General features: G+C 52.0%; 6 protein-coding genes across 6 annotated transcripts; 2 read left to right on the top strand and 4 right to left on the bottom strand.

Moving 5' to 3' along the window:
* Positions 1-755: 755 nt before the first annotated feature.
* MRS44_005073 (uncharacterized protein) lies at positions 756-1898 on the top strand (the record flags this gene model as incomplete). The annotated part of the gene is made up of 1 exon (XM_046273596.2): positions 756-1898. One exon carries the CDS (start codon positions 756-758, stop codon positions 1896-1898), a length of 1143 nt encoding a protein of 380 aa, XP_046135764.2.
* Positions 1899-2390: 492 nt separating this feature from the next.
* Positions 2391-5831, bottom strand: MRS44_005072 (uncharacterized protein; the record flags this gene model as incomplete). Its single annotated transcript, XM_065622438.1, has 6 exons — positions 2391-3237; positions 3284-3721; positions 3769-4153; positions 4225-4428; positions 4494-4581; positions 5187-5831. The coding sequence occupies 6 exons, from the start codon at positions 5829-5831 to the stop codon at positions 2391-2393; spliced, it is 2607 nt and encodes an 868-aa protein (XP_065478510.1).
* Positions 5832-6311: 480 nt separating this feature from the next.
* Positions 6312-11161, bottom strand: MRS44_005071 (uncharacterized protein; the record flags this gene model as incomplete). The annotated part of the gene is made up of 2 exons (XM_065622437.1): positions 6312-9720; positions 9759-11161. 2 exons carry the CDS (start codon positions 11159-11161, stop codon positions 6312-6314), a joined length of 4812 nt encoding a protein of 1603 aa, XP_065478509.1.
* Positions 11162-13586: 2425 nt separating this feature from the next.
* MRS44_005070 (uncharacterized protein) lies at positions 13587-15994 on the bottom strand (the record flags this gene model as incomplete). The annotated part of the gene is made up of 2 exons (XM_046268632.2): positions 13587-15227; positions 15275-15994. 2 exons carry the CDS (start codon positions 15992-15994, stop codon positions 13587-13589), a joined length of 2361 nt encoding a protein of 786 aa, XP_046135767.2.
* A 1047-nt stretch (positions 15995-17041) lies between these two features.
* Positions 17042-18177, top strand: MRS44_005069 (uncharacterized protein; the record flags this gene model as incomplete). The annotated part of the gene is made up of 3 exons (XM_046268633.2): positions 17042-17264; positions 17312-17675; positions 17739-18177. The coding sequence occupies 3 exons, from the start codon at positions 17042-17044 to the stop codon at positions 18175-18177; spliced, it is 1026 nt and encodes a 341-aa protein (XP_046135768.1).
* A 1774-nt stretch (positions 18178-19951) lies between these two features.
* Positions 19952-21007, bottom strand: MRS44_005068 (uncharacterized protein; the record flags this gene model as incomplete). The annotated part of the gene is made up of 2 exons (XM_065622436.1): positions 19952-20000; positions 20055-21007. 2 exons carry the CDS (start codon positions 21005-21007, stop codon positions 19952-19954), a joined length of 1002 nt encoding a protein of 333 aa, XP_065478508.1.
* Positions 21008-23069: the final 2062 nt, after the last annotated feature.

Genomic DNA, 23069 nt, shown 5'->3' with positions numbered 1-23069 from the left:
CCGATGATTTCTTCTTTGTTTGTTTGCTGCTTGCACTGGCAAATAGATAACAAATTGAAGCCTCTCAAAATTATCCCTTTCCTTATTATGCGATAGGTACGCATACCACTAACCACAACATCTTGTCACTAGGCATCTTAGTTGATTACTTCTACCCTCTATCTCAGGCATTGTCATGATCCAGACTCACTCCCGCTGCCAAGGGCCTTTAGCATCGTCTGCCTATATCCCGGCCCACCCCAGCCACCCTGAGTAAGACGACAACATAGTGCCCGCGAATGACTCGAAAGGTGATTGGTACTTTAGTAGAGGAATAGTATCATCTCTAGGCTGCAGTGCCTATTTCTTTAGGCCTGAGCCAAACTGTGCATGGTCGTTGAACACATGTGCCGTGTGAGTCAGGCGGCGATGGGGGCCAACCTTAGCATCGATACTTATTATAAAAGAAGCTTGGAAAACGGGAGTGTGAGTATCTCAAGATGTAACGCATTCACTTTTTCAAGATCTGTATATACCAGCTTTTCTACTTTTGTTTCGATTCATGCCCTGATTTGTACTGGCGACACACATGGGTTACACCAACAAAGTCATGATACGTAACCTCGTCGTTCAGCACTGGAAACATACACAACAAGATACAACAACTGAGCAACCAACCCATACACATCAACCCTGAGCAGCTACATCAAGGTTCAACGGCATCAACCATCAGTTCACTTGGACTTGAACCGCCATACCTGGCAATCCAAGCCAAGATGGACCCCAACAACCCCCTCAGGTTCCAAAGCCTGCCCTTTGACATTCACTTTGAAGTAGCAAAGCAGCTCGACTACCCAGGAATCGTCAGCCTCGCCTCCACAAACCGATTCTTCCACCAGATTCTCGACCCCATCGCCATCCTCTCCAGGTCTGAAGTCGCCGACTTTTGCGAGAACCAGGATCGTCACTTTCGAGAGATTGGAAAGGAGCTATTCGCCTGCTACAAGTGCTTTCGTTTCTTTCCAAAGAAGAAGTTTGGACGTCCTGCTTGGTTTGGCCGGGATGCGTGGCAGAATCGCTTCTGTCTTGACTGCTCTGGCAAGTTGAAGCACTATAAGCACGGCAAGGGTATCTGGAACGGGACAAGAGACATAAAGTACTACTTTTGTCACAACTGCTGTCGATATCAGACAAAGTCTACCAAATGTCAGGGGAATCTTCTCGATGAGAGTTCTGGCGCGGACGAGGTCGCTGAGGCCTTGGCCCTCTGCACAAAGTCTCCTCGACGAGAATGCCAAGGACTGGAAACACTCCCAACACACATCATGTTCAACATTGCTTCCTTCCTGGACTTTCACGATGTTCTTCGTCTTGCCCAAGCTAGTTACAACCTCAACGACGTTGTCAAGCCAAACAGCTGGGTCTCTCTACCTACCCGCTACCGCTTCGTCCGGGACAAGTGGGCAAAGGACGTGGCAGACCTGGAGTTCTCCAACATTGAGAATTTCCCCTGCTACATGTGTTTCCGCATCCGCCCAAAGGCAAAGTTCCCGTGGAAGCAGCTCGAGATGGCGGAGAAGGAGCCAGACACGGCGTGGAAGATGCGCTGCCAGCGGTGTGTGGCCATGATGGGTTGCAGCAACAAGAGTCTCACGCGTATCGAGCATCGACGACGAGAAATGTGCGACGTCTGCAAGTGCATCAAACACACGAGGCAGCCGTGCGGCGGGTGCATGGAGCTCTACGTCCAAGGGACTCTCGATCGCGAGACAGTGTACGCAGAGGAGGAAAACATTTTCGACGGGCTGGATATCGTATTCGATGAAGACAGATTGGCTAGGGAGGCGAGGGAAGCGAAGGCGTTTAGAGAGACGTGTTTTGTTTGGGAGGAGTTCGGCGCTTGGGGCGATATGTATTGAGTTTTCTTCGATGGTTGTTTTCCTAGCATGTTGCGCTTTCATGTTGAAGCTTTTCCGTTGAGTCTCTTGTCTAGGAATCTTTCTTTCTGGCTTTGATCCTCCTGCTATTCTGTCATCTTTCTCACGGCCGTCATCATATCACGTAGTCAATCCGACCAATTTCAGAGTCACGGTTACCGTTGAGGAGAGACCATCTACTAATTCATAGATAAGGGACTATGAGCATCATTGAAACCCGTTTCTTAGCCAAGTGAGATGGTTTCTTGTTCTCTTGTCTCTAGGGTGACAAACCGAGAGCACTTCCTGGGGGGGTTGTAAGGACGGCTGTTCGGGTTCCAATCAGGTCAGTGCACTGACTGATAAAACAGAGTATTCAGGGGCATACATGGTTCTTGGCCTCCAGATAACAAAGGAGGCATAGTGAGCGAATAGATCTTGACTCTTTGTATTACACGAAACGCGTTGTTGGCTTTCCCGCGGGAAACCGAGTCTCTACCAAGCATTTTGCAGGGGATCCCATAGACTCGGAAGAAACTGATCGATAAAAGAAGGATCAAGCATAGCAAATTCCGAGAAATCTGAAGCCCCGTCTGGCCCAGGCTCCTCGGGAGGCACCATGGCCAGGAGCTTGTCCACAACCTCAGTATGCTGCGCAAGGCAGATGTCGCCAAGATCCCAGGCATGCTCCTCCTTGTGAGATCGGAGAGCCGTGAGAAGATCAGAGGCAATCTTTAGTGAATTGCTTTGTGAAAGACCAGAGGGGGAATTCTCCGTCTCCAGAGCGCACCTCAGGAGAAAGCTCACGGCGGCTGGGAACGAAAAGGCACTGCTAGGTAACCAGAAATCAGCAAGATGCTCAGGTTGCAATTCTTGAGTCAATATGAGCATCTCCTCTGACGTTCTTCGAGCTTCCATGTAGCAGTTCAGTAAGCGACCATCTCCAGCGTCGGAGATACGCTTCTCGGCCTCTAGCTCGATCCGCTGGAGCAGAAGCCGGACAGTGAGATAGGCCAAGCGCAGATTCGGGGCGCCTGGGATGTCGAGGTTTGTCCCACGAATAATGACCCGGCGAACTCTGTCACCCATAGAGTCAATCCAGTTGTTGAGAGCGAGCTCCAGATGAGTAACATCTCCAAGTTCATCCGTCTTCCTCAGCTGATAGATGTGCGTCAGGTGCAGATCCAAGACGTCAGTTAATCCAACGAGAGCCACATAGATGGAAGCTTTTAATACTTTCTCTGCCGAAGAACCTTGTTCACAGAGATTCTCTATTGTAGGTGAAGGCACGTCATATTGCATCTTTGAGATGTGTGGGGGTGTCCCGTGGGAGAGACTTGTCCTGTGCCCGTGTTAGAGCAATCACTACACCGATGGCGATATCTTACCATTTATCGTGGACTAGTAAAGCCCACCAAATTCTCATCCGAAGATTCTTCTCAGACTGTGGTATCTCCCAAGGCATTGGATTGTGATTCAACCCAAGCGAATGAGCCATGGCTATAGCAGACCCAAGCAGCACACCATTGCCGATGAGAGAAGTAGTCGGCCGTCCGCCCACATTCAACAGAATTGCTTCGATAATTGACATTCCTGGAGACCGATACAGCTGCGAGTACGTAGCTTCTGTGGCAAGGTTCCAGATGAAGCGCCCATCAGGGCGTCGTTGGCGAGAGAGACTGGGAGAGCTGCCCCAGAAGGTCATCGAGTGCGCATACAAGCTTGCCAGAAGAGCAGGAGATATCCCATCTTTGTTTATACTGTACTGCCGGCGGAAAGACGTCTCATCTAGAAGAGGAAAGGATGAGTTGACTTTCTCAAAATAGCTACATAATGTCAGCCCCGGCCAGCGCTCACTTGTTACAGCTCTTACACGTCTAGTAAATCAGCCATGAAAGGCTCCAGAACCTTCTCAACCACCTGAAGCTTTTCCGCGGGAAGGCTGCGATTCGAGTCGAGTCCCAGCGGCTGCTTCTGCACCATGGTGAACAAGACAGGCCGGGATCTGTTGCCCGGCACCGGAATGACCATCCTGGAGCCTCGCGTTGCACTGGGCATTGCGGATAGGTAGTCGGACAAGACCTGGTTGTCCGACGTGACTGCCGGTCCAACAATGTGGAGGTTGTGCTGTTGCTCGTCGTTTGACCCTAGTGCCAGGGGGGACTCATTTTGTTGAGTCTCTTGATGCGGTGGCCACTCTCTACTTCTTGAAGAACCTTGGCCGACACCAACAGGGGTGTTGGATATTGGCACGGAAACTTGATTAACAAGTGAGTTCGTCTCCGGGTTAGGACCTGACTGTTCATGGGCCGATGCGTCTGTTGCGGACGGGGGTACCGTGCTACGCCGAGTAGAAGCCCCGAACGACCGGGTCTGCCGCCGACGCCGGGCACCCGGGGTCCCACTCGGTCCGGAGGGAAACACGCAGTCGGTGCGGTGCGCCCGGCACATGAGACATGTCTCGGAGGAGGCCTCAGACTGGCACCGAGATTTCCGCTTCCTACACGGGAGACAGGCCGGCCGGAGGTGGGACCTATACGGCCGGTCATTTGGAGTGTGCCGTTCCATATTTGTCTCTTGCTGCCTCGAGTGACTTACAGTATTTGATCAGATACCCGCGGCGGGAGAGGAAGAAAAGAGGAGTGTCTTGGATAAGACAATGAGATGTGATCTTTTCCGCGGGGAACTAAGGACAGTATCTAACAGTGTCCGGAAAACTGTGACCGATGCGGGCATAGTACGGAAATGTTCATAGTTCATCACAGATGTGATGAACAAGAGATCAAAGATTGGCGTGTATATGAGTGGCGAAGAGGTGTCTCCCTATCATAGTTAATGTCTGTGGAGTGGATAAGAACAAGAACTGTTATAGACGTAATGAATTGTGCTGATTGAGAAGCGCGTTGGTACCGGGAAAGCCGCATGTTTGGTTGTACTTGGTGTCATGCTCAATATTCGAAGAACAATGAACGAAGCATATATGTATGTCTAAAAACAAAGGGATATTTGCCTATTGACAACTTGTATTGTTCCTGAGTACACCCAGCGTATCAACAACTGGAACAGTTGTCCATAGAAAAGGAAGAAACACTTCTATACAGCGACTTACTCCTATAGGTATCCAAATCAGAAGTCTGCCCCAGACTCTAAACGCATAACATCATTTCTAGAACCACTAGAATCATAAAGCAGAGACAACGCCATAGGCCTTATTCATTGCATCCATCATGTTCATGTTATCCCTCTCAGCCTTAAAATCTCATTAACCTGCTCCATGACCATATACCTCACCACCCTCTTGTTCACGTCGGCCCACAACCTCTTGAACTCTACCGACAGCGTCAGGCCCTCGGATCGCAGGTTCGCCGCCACCTGTTCGTCCCCCTTGATTGCTTTGTCAAGCGGGCAGACCGAGTTTTGGCTTTTGCACACGAGGCAGTGCTGCGTTGCATGTAGCTTCCGTTTGTTATCGATTTCGGCGAGCACCTGGGTGAGATCCGTGTGCTTGGAGTTGATCTCGCGGCCTTTTAGGACGAGATTGGTGAATTGTTCCTTGAACTCGTCTGCCCAGTCGATCACTTGCGGTGGCATGTCGGTCGAAAAGATGGCTATATCCACATACTCTATGCTCTCCCAGTCATCGCCGGGCTGTGTGTAAAATATGGGATTGATTCTCCAGATTTGTTGCTGCCGTGGTAGGTGTTCGTAGCGATGAATATCGTAGGTCTCTGTGCAATTAGTATGGGAGCACGGCACGACATGCTGTGTCAGGAAGCAGCAGCCGTGATGCGGGCACTGGACCCGGGCCTGGTGCTCAACGGCGCAGTTGCATGGTGTGGGCGCCACGAATGGGTCGATGTATTTGCCATACATGCCATCGTAGATGAGCGGCCGCACATCGCATCTAAGTGTATGAGTGATAACTTGCCAGCACATTGTTACCTATTCTTTTAGATATCTCAAATAGTTGAAAATCGAAACTTGTTGCTTGTAGAGGGCTCGCAATCCCAAACTAAACGTCAGTTGTTCAAAACGTTGACTTCTCGCGCTTCACAAGACTCGGCATGCAGGTAATTATATATATCTACGTGTACAAGTGCCTATTTGAGCGTTGTTCTGGTGTTCTCCCCCTTTCTCTTCATACAAGCGTCTCCTTTCCGAACAGCTACCGTGGTCTGGATTGTCCACATGACCACGGTAGCGACAACAAAGGCAGTTCATGTGTGCTCCAGAATAACAGGCCCCAGCAGCGACACTTGCGCAAAGCATCAAACCGTTTGAACATAACAATACTTATTAAAATTAGGTACTTTGGCCTTCGATTCTTCTCCACGCTCGGCGTTGGGCCCCCTTCCCAACCCTTGGAAGAGAGGATAACAATACACCTCCCAGAAGGAGGACAACAATCGGCCACAACTAAGACCGTCCAAACATCCAAACCTTTCTCCAGAAGCTCTCTGGCTTCTCCTCGGAATTCTCTTCTTTGACGTTGTGCCTCCCTACGATCGTAAGGAACACTTGGTCCAGTGTTGTCGGGCTGACACTGTAATGGCCCACGCCCAGCTGTTCTTTGTTCTCTTCCAATAGGACAACCAGGTGTCCTATTGCGCTCTGGCTGAGGTCCTCACCACTCTTCTCCATCTCTTGAGCGTCACGGCCAGAGGTCGCTGCAATGACCTGGCTTGCGCGGACAGAGAAACGAATCTGCCCGTGATACGTCTTCTCTTCAACCTCAGCCGAAGGCAGTGTCTGCCGGATCCAATTGATGATGCGAGCCATCTCATCTTGACTTGTACGCGGTGCGCTGGTAGAAACAAGATGGATATGAAGAGCATCTCCAAAACGATGTCGGAGCCCATCTGGTGTTCCCACAGCCAACATTCGCCGAGCAAGAATGCCAACGCGCCCTGCCAACGCATCAGCCTCCTCCATGCTGTGAGTCGTGAGAAGGATCGATCGTCCAGGAACAGTTGACTCCAATGTCTTCCACATGACACGCTTCGAGGCCGCGTCAAGGCCAGACGAAGGCTCATCCAGTAGCACAACAGTAGGATTCCCCATCAATGCAATTCCAAGACTCAGCTTTCGCTTGTTTCCTCCAGACAAAGCGTTCGCCATGCGGTTCGAGAATGACTCCAGTCCCACAGCCTGCATGACAGCCCTCACGTTATGTTCCACATCTTGAATGCCCCGAATCTTGGCGTAGAATTCGAGATGCTCACGCACCGTCATCTGATCCATGGCGTCGAATTGGGGACACACTCCAAGATTCTTCCGTGCCACAGCAAGATTCTTGGTGACAGAGATATCTTCCACGAAAACATCGCCACCGTTGTGATCAGGTCTGATGTCGCCTCGTACGAGTGAGATTGTGGTGGACTTGCCAGCGCCGTTGGGACCAAGGAGTGCAAACACCTCACCCCGCTTGATGCCAAAAGTAACGTTGTCGACAGCAGTATTTCTGCGAAAGCTCTTTGTGAGGTGCATCACTCGAAGGCCATTGTCGTCTGCGTTGTCCGTAAGTCGGCTGAGCTCATCCACGACATCTTCGTTTGGAGTTTCCTCCTCAGTCTCGGCCTTCTTCCTCCGACCTTCAAAGAGGCCCCTGAGCGAGGCACCGGCCGATCCAGTATCGAACCAAATGATTAAACCAAACAAAATGAAAGACTGCAGAAGGAGGTATAGAATAGGGCCGCCGTAGTAGAGAATACCGCTCGGGTTTGTAGTGACCGTGTTCTCATCACAAGCAGTAGAAAACAGATTTGTAGTGACAAAGAGAGCTCTTGCCATGGACCCGATCGGCGCGAAGATAGAAGCAACAAAGTGAACGATGCGCAGGCTGCTATCGACCCTTGTGACAGGGGTGTAGGTGAGCACTGACATGTAGGCAATAACGTACACGACAAAGACAAACATCTGCGTAGCTGCTGCCCAGGCGTATGTCCCTAGCTGGGTCTTGGTGAAGAGGGATATCAGGTAGGCAAAGAGTGTAGAAGCTATGCCGTAGAGGAATAGGACCAGGAAGACATAGCCAAGGTTGAACCAGATGTTGGAAACGGCAGCCCAAATGATCGTGACAAGGGCAGAGCTGACCAGAACAATGATGAGGTCAAAAAGCAGATAGGCAATCCAAAGAGGAAATGGTCGCACACCATTCGAATATTGCAGGCCACGAACAAACCTGCGGCGCTCGTTGCTGGGGTAGAGGGAGAAGAAGGCAGGATACGCTGACAGAGCGATACACATGTACACAACAAGCTGCAGAGCATCGCCCGCCGTCGCACTAATAGGGCGTTCAAAGGCAGCCCATGTCGTACCAATGGGGACCGACGTCAAGAGAGTGTTGAGGTATCCCTGAGCGAGAAGGGGACTGGTGATGAAAAGATTCGCAACCCAGGCAAAGGTCGGGGGTTGCTTCTCATCTCCCAGCCAGAAGCCCGTGGTAATGTTTTTCGGATGATCCTTGATAAAGTCTTCAAACTCGCTAAAAGTATCGACAATCTTCAATTTCGACACAGCGGATGTGGCCGCAGGGCTACTGCGCAAACCAGCCATGAGAGGCGCGATGACTCGTGCGAAAGCATCCGTGCTAATCTTTGACGAGGGCCCAGCCATGAATGTTATGATTGTATCTTTATCGGCCTGACTGAAGGCGTCTTCGGTCGCTGCGTTCCGGGTTGACTGATCTGCTGGGTTGCAGGTGGGCGGGTCCTCTCCTTGGACAAAAAGCGAGGTCATTCCAGCGGCGAAAATGGGAAGGAGAAATGCGAAGAGGTACAGAAGCCGGTTCCGCTTGATGATAGTCAAGCGCTTGCGGAAGAGAATGACGGCCTGCTCCACATATCCAACCCTTCGTCCGTCCATGAGTTTCAGTCCTCGGTTGCCACTGTCATCCCCATCCGACGACGCTTTCTCGTTCGCGGCTGCGCTGGCATTGCGGAAAGCTTCTTCGTCCTTGATCTCTTCTGCGACTTGAAGGAAGACATCCTCAATGGTGGGTCCAGAAAATCGATATTCGTCGATACCGGCAGCTTCGAGTTCCTTGATGATGGTAGCCGCAAGCTGTGACGTGGGTGCAACATAAGTGACAAGATCAAAGGCATCCTTCTTCTCGACACCCTCAATATCAGGCATGCTTCCGGTGACCGTATCCTTGGAAACATGGACCTTGTATCCTCCACCCGAGCTATCCTTCAATGCCACAGACGAGCCCTCCGCGCGCAGAGTTCCCTTGGACAAGATGGCGATGTGGTCAGCCAAGAGATCAGCCTCGTCCAAGAAATGAGTGGTCAAAATCATTGTTCGGCGACCGCGTTCAGCCAAAATGATATCCCAGAGTTTGCGCCTTGAAAGAGGGTCGATGCCACTGCTAACCTCGTCAACACAGCAGACACCACTTCCACCTGTCAGCATCATTCCCAGTTGAAGCTTTCGCTTTTGGCCGCCGGAGAGAGTCTTGGCAAAAGCCTTTCGCTTCTTCCAAAGATCGACAGATTTGATGAGCTCATTGGTAGCGTCAGTAGTGGCCCGGGCATTGGGGGCTTTGAGGTGATTGAAGATCCGAATGTGCTCCTCCACCGTCAGGTCGTCCCAGAGTACATTCTTTTGAGGAGCAATGCCTAGACCAGCTCTCCCATCGATGTATATGGATCCACTCGTCAACTTGCTCATTCCCGCGATGGCATCGAGTGTTGTACTTTTCCCACTCCCGTTCGCGCCAAGGAGGGCAACGATCTGTCCTTGGCCGACCTCCAGGTTCAGTCCATTGACGGCCACGACAGGCTGCTTCCTCTTGGAGCCTCGATTGAAAATCCGAGAGAAAATACTGGGGTTGTATATCTTGGTGAACTCTTGCAGCCGTACAGCAATCCCCCGAGAGCATCCACCTTGTCCTGCTTCAGCAGCACCTTGCGGCCTGGTGTATCATTACTGTAGAGGGCATGTTCGATGAGCGCCCCTATCAGCGGATAGGCGAAGATTTGTATGATCAGGAAGACCCAGAGAACGATACCAGAGATATTCCAGGGACTTTTCGGAGCCACCGCACCGAGGTTGGTGGGCTTGTCCTCTTCTTCAAAACGCGCCATGAATGTAAGGAAGTAGACAAAGGTGCAGGGTGTGAAAAAGAACGATAGAACAGCAACCACGGCGGTTCTAGGGGAAGTGAGGGACTGGGCTAGGATTCCAAGTAGAGCGATTGAAAGAATAGCAGTGATGCCACTGAGCTGAGCCTTTTTGAAAAAAGAAGCAAATAGCAATGCCATGGAGGAGAATGCCAGACCGCCTAGGATGTGGAATATGAGAACAATTCCAACATTTGTATTGGCAAAAACGCCGCTGCGTACGATCAGGGACCCAATAACCCAAGCTGGAAGGTAGACAAGAGAGAAGGAAAAATGATGAGCGAGGATTCGTGCCGTCATGGCAAGCCAGGGCCTCCGTACTGGCATCATGGAGTCGATCAGCGTCGACATGCCGCTTTCGCGCTCAGTAGCGACGAATCCTGTAAGGTGGTACGATACCCAAACAACAGTTCCCAGAAAAGCAACGCCCATCCATCCCTTGATGGTTTTTTGGAACATCTGCCGAATTTTGTCATCACGTTCCTCCTGGCTCAGGCTGGTGAAAGGGTACTGCTGAGTATTGGCCAACTTGCCACTGTTGGAGCTCGAGTTGACCTGGGCAATGACCTGGTCAACGGTGCGCTGGATGGGTGCCATGTAAACTTGCTGATCATTGTCCTTCTTGTCAATGTTGAACTTGGCAATGGCTTCTTCGAGAGCGCCGTCGGAGCGAAGAGTGTAATTCCAGACACCCCCCTGACCCTGATCGGGGGAAGAGACCATAACTACTGCGCCGAAACACCTAGACACACCCCTAAGGTTGGTACGGCACGCAGACGTAAGCCCGTCTTGGTCGTTGAGCCGAACAACCTCGATGTAGTCGGCAGCTTTGTTGATCTCATTCTCCACACCGCGAAGGACTCGGTCGATATCTCCGCTTGAAAAGCCATTGTCGACGAGAGCAAGTTTTAGGCGGCCGTTGCTGCGGGCACTCTCAAACGCCTGGGTGAGGTTCAAGACTGGGCCTGGGTGGCCGATACCGAATTTCGCTGGAGGGACAAGAAGGTTCTTGGTAAAGGTGAAGAGGGAGGCGAGGAAGATGGGAAGGATAAAGGCCATCCAGACGCAGAGAGCCAAGTGCCGTAGTAAAAGTATTCGCAAGTTCTTTCCCGTCAGGGTAACGACTTGCTTGACGAAGGCCATGGCGGCGGTTTCAAGGCGACGAGCGCCAAAAGGATTGTCAAACGAAGCACTTGGTCAAGCGTTGAGGTGTTCAAGACAGGCCCGAGAGGGGAAACGAGGAGTATGTAAGAGAGTATTTGTGCCACGTAATAGAGTACAGGCGATATGTATGTATGTGGGTGGCTTAATGATATAATGAAAGAATAAAGAACCGAAACCGTTGCCGAAAGAAAGCCTAGAATGAAGGAGAATGCATCGTCGAAAGCCCCCCTAAGGTCTTGAACGGCAAGGAAGGACCGAGTTCTTGACTGAAATCGAGTTGGTCGTGGCCTCAACGTTGGAAGAAATAGGCGACTTCTCTGAATCGATGATGATGTCGTTTTTGATCTGAGGGGACGTGGAGATGTTTAAGTTTCGGAGGACGATGGGGATTGACTCTTGAGTCGGAGGGGGGCTTGCTTGGCGCCGGGAAGGTGGTGCTGGGGGCGCCGACCGAAACGTCAGTTGCCTTTTAGTGGCCGACCACTATAACAGCGCCGTGCGGATTGGTCAATTGCCAGAAGGCGCGGGCTTGGGCGTGTCCACTAATTAGAGCAGGAGCCACCTGCTGGGGCACGGCGATGGAAGGGGCGCCCTAGCAGGGGCAGACGACGGCCCTGGCAGGCAGCCACGCAATCGAGTTGTGCTTGGGTGTAAGTGAGATGTGGGCGTGTGTCCATATCTTGCTTCTTTCTGCGACATATACGAAGTACGAGCGATAAAAAAGCATGAATGTGACCCTACCAAGAAACCATCTCTTGGGAGTGGGTTTGTCATTCCATTTCACAGATACGGAGTTGAGGCCCGTGTAATAGTGGGTCCAATGCCGAGCCTCGGAGCCGGACCAGGGTTCCAGGATCGAATGGCTTTCCTCTCTGGGTTTTGGATAGACGCATTCTTGATTCTTTGTTCTTGGCATATTTTGTACAAAATATCTATCAAACTTGTCATATGCCCTTGTATTCTTGATTGAACCGGGGATATTAGTCTCTCAACTCGCTGCAGGCCTTAAACCTCGCCCTATCGACGAGCATCAAGCCCCAAGTGATCTCCAAACAACAACCAAAACTCGTACATCATGATGCCAAGACAATGGATTTCGCACTACAATGGTCCGTGTTTCTGGGCTGACAACATGGAAATCACAACAAAACTGGGACAGTCGGCATGATTTTCCCCCGGATTCCGACCTCTCGCCCAGCATAGCCACCACCGCGCGTACGTCACCATGCCCCCTGTCGCGATGCTCCCTTCCAGACCACCACCATCTCTTTTTTCGCTCTCATCGGTTACAAGTCTCACTCACTGTGGGGGAGGTCTGCTCGCGGTATCATCCCGAGAATGGGCTTACCCATCCCCACGTGCAGATCAGGGCTTAGTTCGTCGATCTCTTTATTCTCCGCCTGTGGTTTTTTAACTTTCTGCCAAGTCGGGCGTACACTGGATGCAAAATCAACTTCATCAGCCTCAATCACTTGATCAACTGTTTATGCCTCGTCTCACAACGCCGTGATGAAACGGAAAAGTAGCGGGTACACAGCCTTGACTTCGTGTTCCGTATCTGACTCCATGTGAGGCAGCCCAGCGACGTGGACGATGCATTCCAATCTCCCTGCAAGACTTGAAATTCGTAACTGCACGGCTGATACGAAAAACGACCCGCTTTCTAGGGTGCTTATGGTATATTGCTTCGCCTATGGGGGATGTGTACGTATGTCGAGTTGCGGTAGCGGTTGAGAAAACTCACCCGGAGTTGAGTTTTCAGAGCATCGAGGCGAGCGCGGGCTTTAATAAGGTGCCGCTCTTGATTGTATAAGCATAATGAGCATTGATAGCGTCTCTCAGGTTCCACAGCGGCAGGACGGATAGATGCAGTCATCTACACTATCGTCTCAACCCCAGCGCGGATCTCGCAAAGAAGGGGGGCAATGCTACAGAAATATAATCCTTGTCGCCGTAGTCAGCAGTTAAGTTGTAAATTACCATGCGTCAAGATGTATTCCTATCGGTCTGGCCCGAATCTGAGTGGGGAGTATCCCGAACAAGGACCACCGTTGGACATCACGGAGTTGTGGCCATGGTCTAGACCGTTCAACAGCTTTCCAACAGCTGCAACTCTACAGGTATTGTCAATCCCACCGGTGTATGATTCTATTCCATGGACGCATCTTGACGGAGACATCCTGAATGAGAACCACTATTAGTCCCAACGTAGAGTTGCAGTCATGATCCAGCCCGTCACATAGCCTGCCAACGGCGGCAACTCGCTAAATATTAACCTCATCAAGGTACGTTCAAGTTACTATCCTCATCACGCATATACACGACGCGTAAGCATCAAGCAGTTCTACCCAGCTATCCATGTACTCCAACAAACGCCCGCTCAGCTCAGTTCTATCACACGACTTCACTCCACCAGAAACCCACCTCCCATATCATCGTCGTCAGCCATATCAAACTCCTCGGTGACATCGCTCGGCGCGTCCTCAATCTCCTGGTCCAGCTGAGCTTCCCTGGCGGCCTTGTCGTCGGCGGCCCTCCTCTCGTCTGCATCTACTCCGCTCCAAATCTGCTCCCTGATTCTAAGCCCCATCATGAACTTTCTCCACGCCCTCAACGCACGGTGTCTCCTCCTTTCGTCCTCCACTTGTTGCTCCAAGTCGCTTAGCCCTTCGATGATTGCTCGCACGCCTTCCTCGTACTCCTTTGCGATTACGACACCGCTTAACACGGCTGTTCCGTGTCGACCCCTAAACTGGAACCCCGTCAGAGCGGGTGCGTAATCAACCCCAGCCAGAAACGCTGCTCGTGTTGCATATTCGTGGATTATATGGGCTCCCCCTGGAGGAACCATGCTGGGCACGTAGACATCAATATTGCCAAACTTGTTCTTGGGGACCCGGCCGTTGCGAACTGGTTCTGGCACGTAGAGTTCGGTCTGTTCCTCCGTGTAAATTGGTGTCCCAGCATCTCCCTGTGCATCGTCTTCATCCTCTTCGTCCAAGGGGTTCTTCGGTCGAGCTTTCTTGGGCAGCCACTTAACCGGAATTTCCAGGGGTTTGACCTCTCGGCCAAGACGAAACCACTTATCGGCCGTCCTCGCTATCCGGACGTCTTTTCGGCGGTAAACCTTCTCGAGCTTGCCTCGACTACTCGTCGCAACAGTCCCTGATGGTGTAGCATCTGGGACGAGTACCTCATGACGACGCAGATGCCGTGTCAGGGCATACACTGGGTGATCTTTGAAGTCTTGTACATTTCGCGGCATCGGTTCTCTAGCCTCGATACCCACGAGTTCGTTGTCCTCAATCTGGTCGAGGTCCGTTCTTCGCCGAGGCCGATAAAGTTTCATGATCTTCCTCCACCAAGCGTCGCCGTCCTCGGAGGCAGTCTCGATTCTTGATCTCCGAGTCTTTGCAGTGTAAGCTTTCGCGTATCTCCTCGTCACGTCTTTTGCAGTTCCGTCCGCATCAAAAGCGACCACATATGACAAGAAATTTTCCTTGTCAGTAATGGGAGGTTCCAGAGCTTTAGGTTTCCAAAAGGTGTTGGTAACCACAGCATCTACCGGCTGCCATTTCTGGTGCCCGACATCGAGGATCTCAACCCAATACACCGGATAGGACGATTCTTTAATCCGCTTGCGAGTCTCAAACGTCGGTTGGGGTCTCGACGGAGCGGCTTTTGGTGTAAAATTGTACGCAGTAGCATTTGGGTGGCCGAGTCGTCGGCGCGCCGATGAGCCGCCTGAAGGTGACCCATATCCAGCGTTGGCCATATCTTGGTACTTAGCCATTGTGGCCTTGACCTGCTCATTCTTTGCAGCTTTCGCCGACGCCTTTGAAGGCTTTGGCTTTTGCAGCGTCGGGGCTCCAGAGGTGCACGCCAGAGGTTGAAGGGAGCAGACCAGCCGTGCTCGCACTCCTACACTTCGGAGAAGCGCACAATACAGCTGGGCGCCGACATCCCGGGAACCTTGCAGCTTCTTTGCCGCTTCGCGAAAGTCTTGGCGATCAAGACATGATTCCATGTCGCTCGGAGGCTCATACTACGCCATGAATTAGTAAACGCCCTCAGATGAGACACGGTACATACATCTTTCAAGTGGTCTGGCTCCTCGGCCCAGAGCGCCCTTCGAAGCCCCCTCTCCGTAACCTCGAATTTCGTCTTCCAAACACCTTCAGCCTGTTTCAAGCCATTCTTTAGACTCTCGGTGCGTCCAAACTGCGATAGATTTGTCCCGGGATTGAGGTAGTTAACCATCTTATCCGTCAGGTGTGGGCGCAAATAGTCCTGCACTTTGCCGTCGTTGCACCAGTGATTGCGGCGCGCGACATGAGATAGCAAACAGAGGAGATGAGCTTTGTGGACATCTTTCCGAAGTATTCGCTCTTCTCGGGTGATTGGTCTGCGTCTCTCGGCAGCCTTCTTCCCTTGCGCTGTAGATGATTGATGGGCCGTCAGATTGAGCTCCAGGGTTTTGGGTTCCTGTGATGAAGCCGAGTCCTGAATGGGCGCAGTGAAGTCGACATCTTCAAACATGATATCTTCATCTTCGTCGTCTTCGTCGTCTGACTCAAGTTCCATCGTTTGCACGGTCGGCTCCGGCAGGATTACATCTTGAAATTCGATATCCTCATCCTCGTCTTCTTCCTCCTCTTCATCATCATTGTGAGTCGGTGCTGGTTGAGGAGGAACAGGTTCAGGCGACTTTTCGGTCACTACCGCTCTCCCTCTAGTGCCAGCACGGCGACGCTTCAGAGGCCGTTCTGATGAGCTTTGATCTGGAGGATTCACGCCCGCCTCAGCCAGCATATCCTGGTAGATCTCCCCCCAGTCGGTGCGGTCGCTGCAGCTCCCCTCCGGGTACTGGACCTCGTCGCGATTCGCTTTCGACCGGCCATGACGATATCATGCCAATATTAGCCAAGATTCGAGGTCTGGAGAAGCTGGGGAAGGGTCGCGATTGACGTGTCATTGCCTGCTGAAGTAGTTGCGTCATAGGCCGCGCTGACAGAATTGAATCGCGAAGTCACGTGTTCCTTCGTCCTTAATGGGCTCCAAACATTCTCACTCCCAAACCCATGCCTCCCTATCTTATCCAGAAGCTAGAGGTTTCGTTTCTTGTGACCTGTCTTTCATATCCAGCATCTCGATCATCGAATAGTCCGTGATTTCTTCCTGTGAATTTCCGGAGCCATCGGCGGCATGTTATGTCACTAGAAAGTCGGAGGAGAGAGGCCCGCTGCCCAACTCTCCCATGACCACGACATCTCCCTCCATCAAACTTCCAAGGCCCGTTTCCAATTGAAAATTGCGTATCTATCAACTTAAATAGATACTAATCAATGCCTCGGTTCATCTAAGCAATTATTCCTTTCCTGATGACAAAGTTCCGCTACGCAACGGAGGAGGCCTAGTCAGTCTCCACGATCAGTAATCTTTTTCCCAAGCGCCATGCTTTAAAGCCCGCCATGGCCTCAGGAGCCCACCTTATCTTACAGCTTTGTCAGCGCTCCGAAACAATTAAAATCGGACTCTTCACATACACTATCCGACCCCGGTGCAGTTTTTCGGGCTGAATATGATGCAATTCGTGGTAGAGGGCGTCTGCAGTCCAACATCACGCAACAGCTATCCACTCATGTGTTTCTCCGACAAGGTTATTCGCATTCAGCCGCAGGTGGCTTCTCGAAAGCATTGAGAGGGGAATTTGTAAGTCTATGTTGAGAAGATGGGCATAAATAAGAACATATGTCGCTCCTCTAAAGTGAAAGATCCTCTCCAGCTCAACACGCATCTACTTCCAACTCAAGTCCCTTGATAAACAACTCACTTTATCCTCCTCCGAAAACACACATCATGTCCAGCAAGCCCATTGTCCTTGTAACTGGTGCCAATGGCTACATCGCCGGCCCAGTCATTGCCGCTTTCCTCGAAGCTGGCTACGCCGTTCGCGGAACTGTCCGCTCCAAGGCTTCAGCAGATACCCTCGTCAAGGCACTGTCCCAGTACGGCGACGCTCTTGAAATTGTCGAGGTTCCCGACATTATCGCTCCAGGAGCCTTTAACGAGGCTGTCAAGGGTATGCCAGAACATGTGCTCTCATCAAGTGTTATCTGACATTCCTAGGTGTCCACGCCATCGCTCACCTTGCTTCGCCCGTGAGCCTCTCCTTCACTGACCCGGACCCTGTCCTTGAGGCAGCGATCCAGGGCACCCGGGGTGTTTTGGAGTCTGCCATCACTGAGCCCTCCATCAAGTCGGTTGTTCTCATGTCTTCAGTCGCCGCCGTTGCTGCCCATGATAAGGAGCTTCCTTATCGCTTCACCGAGGCTGATTGGAACCTTGGAGCTCTGGACTTGGTGAAGGCGCTTGGCAAGAACACTCCTGGTCCGCTCATCTATGTCGCGAGCAAGGTGGCTGGTGAGAAGGCCTTCTGGGACTTTAGAGATGAGAAGAAGCCCGGTTTCTCCATGACTGCTCTGAACCCAACGTAAGCTTCACCGATATTCTCGCATCGCCTATCCTGTAGGTTTGCTAATAAGTAACCCAACAGCTTCGTCATGGGACCAACTCCAGCTCTTGATTCACTGTCCAAGCTTGGTGGCACAACCGCCTTTATCTGGCAGGTCTTTTCCGGACAAGAAATCCCCGAGCCCCTCTCACCGGGCTCGTCCTTTGTCGATGTCCGCGACATTGCCCGTGTTGCCGTCTTCAGCGTCGACCATCCTGAGAAGGCCAACGGAGAGCGCTTCTTGCTCACGTCAGGACAGTTCCCTCCCCAGGCCGCTGCCGACATTCTCCGAAAGGCTTTCCCTGAACGCCAGGACATCATCAAGGTTGGAACTCCAGGGAAGGGATACAACCCTGGATATGTGTACGACGAGAACAGGGTGATCGATGGCTCGAAGGCTGTCAGGGTGACAGGAAAGGACTATTATCCCGTGGAGCAGACAATCATCGATACTGCCAAGTCGTATGAGAAGTTCCTGTAAGGAGAAATCTGTTCCAGCTAGCTTCAGCAAAGAATGTACGGATCTAATGTATGGTTGATGAATTAGCCCATCCAAGTCGCCTGAAGGAAGCCACCTTTGATCTGGACCGCAAGTTGGGGGGATGCGCAATATGTCAAGGAAATATCTACCATACGAGTACTTATTAAGATAATATACGAAAATTAAAATGACAGTCGTTACCCCAGCAAATGAAGTTAAATATTGTTTGCCGTTGAGTTGATGTGTGCAGCTCTAGGGTAGCCTACATTGAAGGAGCCTTTGTAGACCAGACACTCAAGGTACCTACTTAGTATGAAATAACAGACGCAAGTGTCACCAATTAGAAGCCGTCATCGTATAGGGGTTAGTACATCAGTTTGTGGCTCAATTGAAGCACTGAAAACGCAAGTTCGAGTCTTGCTGACGGCAAATCATTTCTTTTTGCTCTTTGTTCTGCTGGACTGTCGTCGTTACACGTCGGTCTTGAGAATCTCTTTTTGCTTGGTCCCTCTTGGAGCCTTGATGCTGGACATTGATGGCTGACCCAATGAACAACCCACCTCACCTTACTCCGTACTCAATGTCCATTGCCTTTTCCCCATGGTTTCTTATCATAAGCGTGTTAACGGTTGAAATCCCATTGACTCCCAACGACTTTACCCACGAAAGTCGTTGGAATAAGCTCATCGGGTCACGATACTAACTGCTATTTCGGGAAGTTCCCTGTCTGGGCAACTGATGAGATGCTTAAACGCCGAGCTCATGGATATGTGGGAATGTATACCTGATTATGTATTTAAAGAAAAAGGCTGAATTGATCCCTCCCTCGACTGTTCTGAATGCTCTGGCATGAGACCAGTAGGAGCTTCTCGTACTACACCGGCCAGACAGAGATGCTCGAGAGTGATTGTTCCCGACTGACTGCTCAATTGCAAAGCAGCATCGACCTACCATTCAAATATCCGCACATTTTGACGCCCTGCCATCTTGCCCTGTCCATATCTGTACTACTCATTCTGTTGGTCACTGTGCTTACCCCAAGCACCAAAAAGAAAGCACCTCAAGCATCACCAAGTGCAAAACAACACCCAGCAACGCCAAAAAGAAATGCTTTGCCGTCAGCAAGACTCGAACTTGCGTTTTCAGTGCTTCAATTGAGCCACAAACTGATGTACTAACCCCTATACGATGACGGCTTGTCACAACCTGGGTTGAAGCCCGGGTGCCCAAATACCACTTATGAAGGCTTTTTCGCAGAGGTCCACTCGTGGGGTGGAGCTGTGTGTCAAACTTCTTGGCTTTTCTCCTCTGACATCCATGATACGATGAGCTACACCACGGTTCTTTGCTATTCTTGAATTACAATTCGTACCTGGGCTTTCTTATCTCTAGTAGGATATCCTAGTTCTCATGATATCTTCCATTTGAGACGATACGACGCTGGACCCATTCTCCATTTAGTCAGCGCTACGGAGCAAAGGAAGTTGAATTCCCTCTACCCATTTTATGGTTTGACTCCCCCTGCACGAGAACATCATCACTTTATTTGCTTGCGTCTTTTTTTGACAAGTTATTCTTTGAATTTTTTTAAGAAGTCTTGTGTACTTCATGACATAAGAAAATTTCCCCAATGACAACAATGGTATCCCTTCGATTTCAGCAATTCCCTTCCCGATTGACAATGAACCCCACCATCCCGTAAACGCCTTTGAATTCTCGATTTCTATCCGTACGACCGTTTCTGTTTACTGTTCTTTACTCTTGGGACGTTCGTTTATTTGGTGAGCCAGCCAAGGTAGTCAGCAACGATCAGTGTCACCATACTGCGAAACAAGTCAGCATCTTATCGATATCTCAAGTTTTCTTTGGGGACTTACGCGTGAGGTGCAATGCGGACATAGTATGTGCCGAAGCCACGGTAGAATCGGCCGAGACCCTCCTGCTTGGCGACCTTGGAGAAGCAGTCGACCATGCCGCGGTAGGGAAGCTTGCCGTCGGGACCCTTGGACTGCTTCTGCAGGCGTGTCTTGACAAAGTCGAAGGGCAGGGAGAAGAAGGAGGCGAAGAAGCCGGCGATGGCGCTGGCGCTGAGCGTCTGGGTCTGGGCTGACAGATCCGTGTGCTGCTTGAGTTGGGCCTTGGCCTCGCTGAAGAAGGCGAGCTGACCAAAGTTGAGGGCCATGGCGCGGACGACGGTGGGAGCGGCTCCGGCCCAGAGGGCACCGATGCCTTCGCTCTTGGCGATGCCGCTCAGGGCGTCGATGACTGACTTGTAGTTCTTTCGCTCGGCGAGGGGCTTGAGGCCGTCGCTCTGCATTCGGATGAGGGCGAGATCGGCGGGGTTACCAATCATGGCGGCGATACCACCGGCAGTCAGACCAGCGGTTGCTCGCTCGGCGAAGCCAACGGCACGGCCCTCAGCCTTGGCTCGGGCGGAAAGAGATCCCATGAGAGTATCGAACATGCCCAAGCGGGCGGTGGTGTAGACAGCCTGGCGCAGGAGACCGGCCGAGAGACCAGTGTACAGGTCGAGAACCTTGCCGCTGGCGATGATCTGTCGAGTGACAGAGAGGGGAGTGGGTTTGGGACCAGCTGCTGTTCCCTCACCAGCGAGCTGGATGCGGACCTTGATCATATCGACGGGCTGGACGACGCTGGTGGCCACCATGCCGCTGATACCACCGTTGACGAAGGGGAGGATGGCCTTGGCCACGGGAGAGTGCAACAAGTCATTGGCGAGGGCAGCCGAGTCGCCCCTAGCAGCACCGAGGACATCGCTGGTCTTTGAGCGAGCTGATTCAGCCGCCTGCTTGAAGCCTGAGGAGCTCATGATGGATGGGTTGGTCTGAGGATGGCTATGCGGGTTCGGGTGTGGTGTATCGTATCTCGTTCAAGTCAGACGGGATCGATTCAAGCGAGTCGGCGTCTAGGAGGAGGAGTTGGTGAGCTTGGGCCGGGGATGACTGGTCTGGTGTAAGTGCAGAACCTGGGCAAGGTCGTGGGAAGACGATGGCTTTATAATATCACGGCCCATGGCCACGAATGGCCGAGAGGGTACTAACTACAGCCGACTACGGCCTCGCACAGAGCAAGCCATAGCATGACGTCCAGGCCGAAGTGATCCGGAGGTTCATCCTCGGCCGGAGGACGCCCGGCCCTGGGGTGTGGGGGGTTCGAGGCTTGGGGTGTCCGGGGGAGGGCAAGGGGGGAGAGGAGGGAGGAGGGGTGTGTGTGTAGGTGGGAGTATGAACGGGGGTGCAATCCCGCGATGGGTTCCGCCGCCCGCCGCCTAGTGGACCAGACAGAGGCAGAGACAGGAATATGCAGGGCAAAGGAAAGACGACGACGACGTTTTGGACAAGCAAAGCTTACCGATGACGGGGTTTCAGGCGCGCGACCCGACGAGAAACCAAGACGGGAGCTGGTGTGGAGTTCCCGTGTAATACTGCCGCGACTATTGCCGCGGATATTAGACGTCGACGTCGACAACGAGCAAGAGAGAGAGATGAATGCCGGGCGGGACTTACAGACGGAGATTGATGGGCGGCACCGGGCGATCAAAGCTATGAAGCTGAAGCTGTGCTGTAGCTGTAGCTATCCAGCTCACTCAGCACGGGTATTTCGGGTTGGATTCGATGAGAGGGCGCAAAAAGCCACTTGTGATGGTTGAGGGAGGGTGTTTTCGGAACTGACACGCCAAAATACAAGACGTGCTAAGCTATCAGTTGGGGAATTGAGACAGAACTCAACAGCCTCTCTCTCACTACGAATATCGATGATCGGCGAGTCAGAGGAGGTGAAAGAGGCAGAAATCTGGATGGTGGGAGGGACGCAGTAATAAGAGGTCAGGTCCTTTGACTCTTTGTGAGGGGACACACACACACGGAGGGTGACGGCTGAAGAAGAGGGGAAGAGCTCGATACAAATGCTCTTCCTCTCGCCTTTCTCTCGGCGGTTGAACGGTGTTCGGCGACGTTCTTGATGCATTGGACAAGAGGGGGAAGCACGAGACCTCCCATGATGGTCCCCAAGCAGCACAGCTTACCATCGCGGTCGAGCAGAGTCGAGCCGGCGAGCTGATATCAACCACTGGCGACCCTCCACCAAGGGCGCACGGCGAGCCACTCACCGAGGGACGTCACATACCAAGGTTCAGACCGTCGATACCTTCCCCCTCAGTGTGAATGTCTCTTGTGCTTCCAATGAAGCGGGTGAGACGGCCACTGGTTGAGAGCTGTCGTCTGCCGAGTGGTTGACGTCGCCACAGCGTCGCATTCAACCAATTCTTGAATGGCTCTCCCGCTTCGCCCATTCCCTTTTGCCTGCTTCTCAACTGCGGGGTTGAGACAGATCCCAAGGCTATTTTGGCTTTTTGCGGGAACGGTCCTTGGGATGGACGATCAAACTGGCAACGCCTCTTCGCGTGTGATGGCCGTTTTTGAGTGCGTGCTGTGGTAATCAGCAATTCACCCGTTGGTCCATTCCCCCCTCACTTGTGAAGCTCTCTCTCAGTCTCACTCATCTTACAGTAGCAACTCTCTTCTGGCCGGGCCGGCGATCCTTTGTTGAAAGACCATTCTGCGGGCGCCCAAATGGTTTTTCTTGTTGTTTTTCTTTGCCATGGTCGTCGATTAAGCAAGCCACAAGTCGTCGCATTGCATTTCCCACTCTCCACTCTTGCCTGCAAATTGACAGCGAAAAAGAGGAGCTCAATCGCCCAGCGAGTGTTTGCATCAAATCAGATGTCTTGACTGCTGCTCCAGATGAGGGGCTTTGCTCTGCCCAGAAAAGCAAGCAAAGCGTTGTTTGTGGCTGCGGCTACGCCGGGTGTGGGCATTGGAGGAGGAGGGAGGAGCTCAGCCCAAAGGTGCCAAGCCAGAAGTTGATTAACC

The sequence above is a fragment of the Fusarium solani genome (genome assembly GCF_023522795.1).
Source record: "Fusarium solani strain SB1 chromosome Unknown bctg00000002, whole genome shotgun sequence".
NCBI lineage: Eukaryota > Fungi > Ascomycota > Sordariomycetes > Hypocreales > Nectriaceae > Fusarium > Fusarium solani.
The sequence above is the reverse complement of the archived record's forward strand: the minus strand, read 5'-3'. Positions and strand labels throughout refer to the sequence as shown.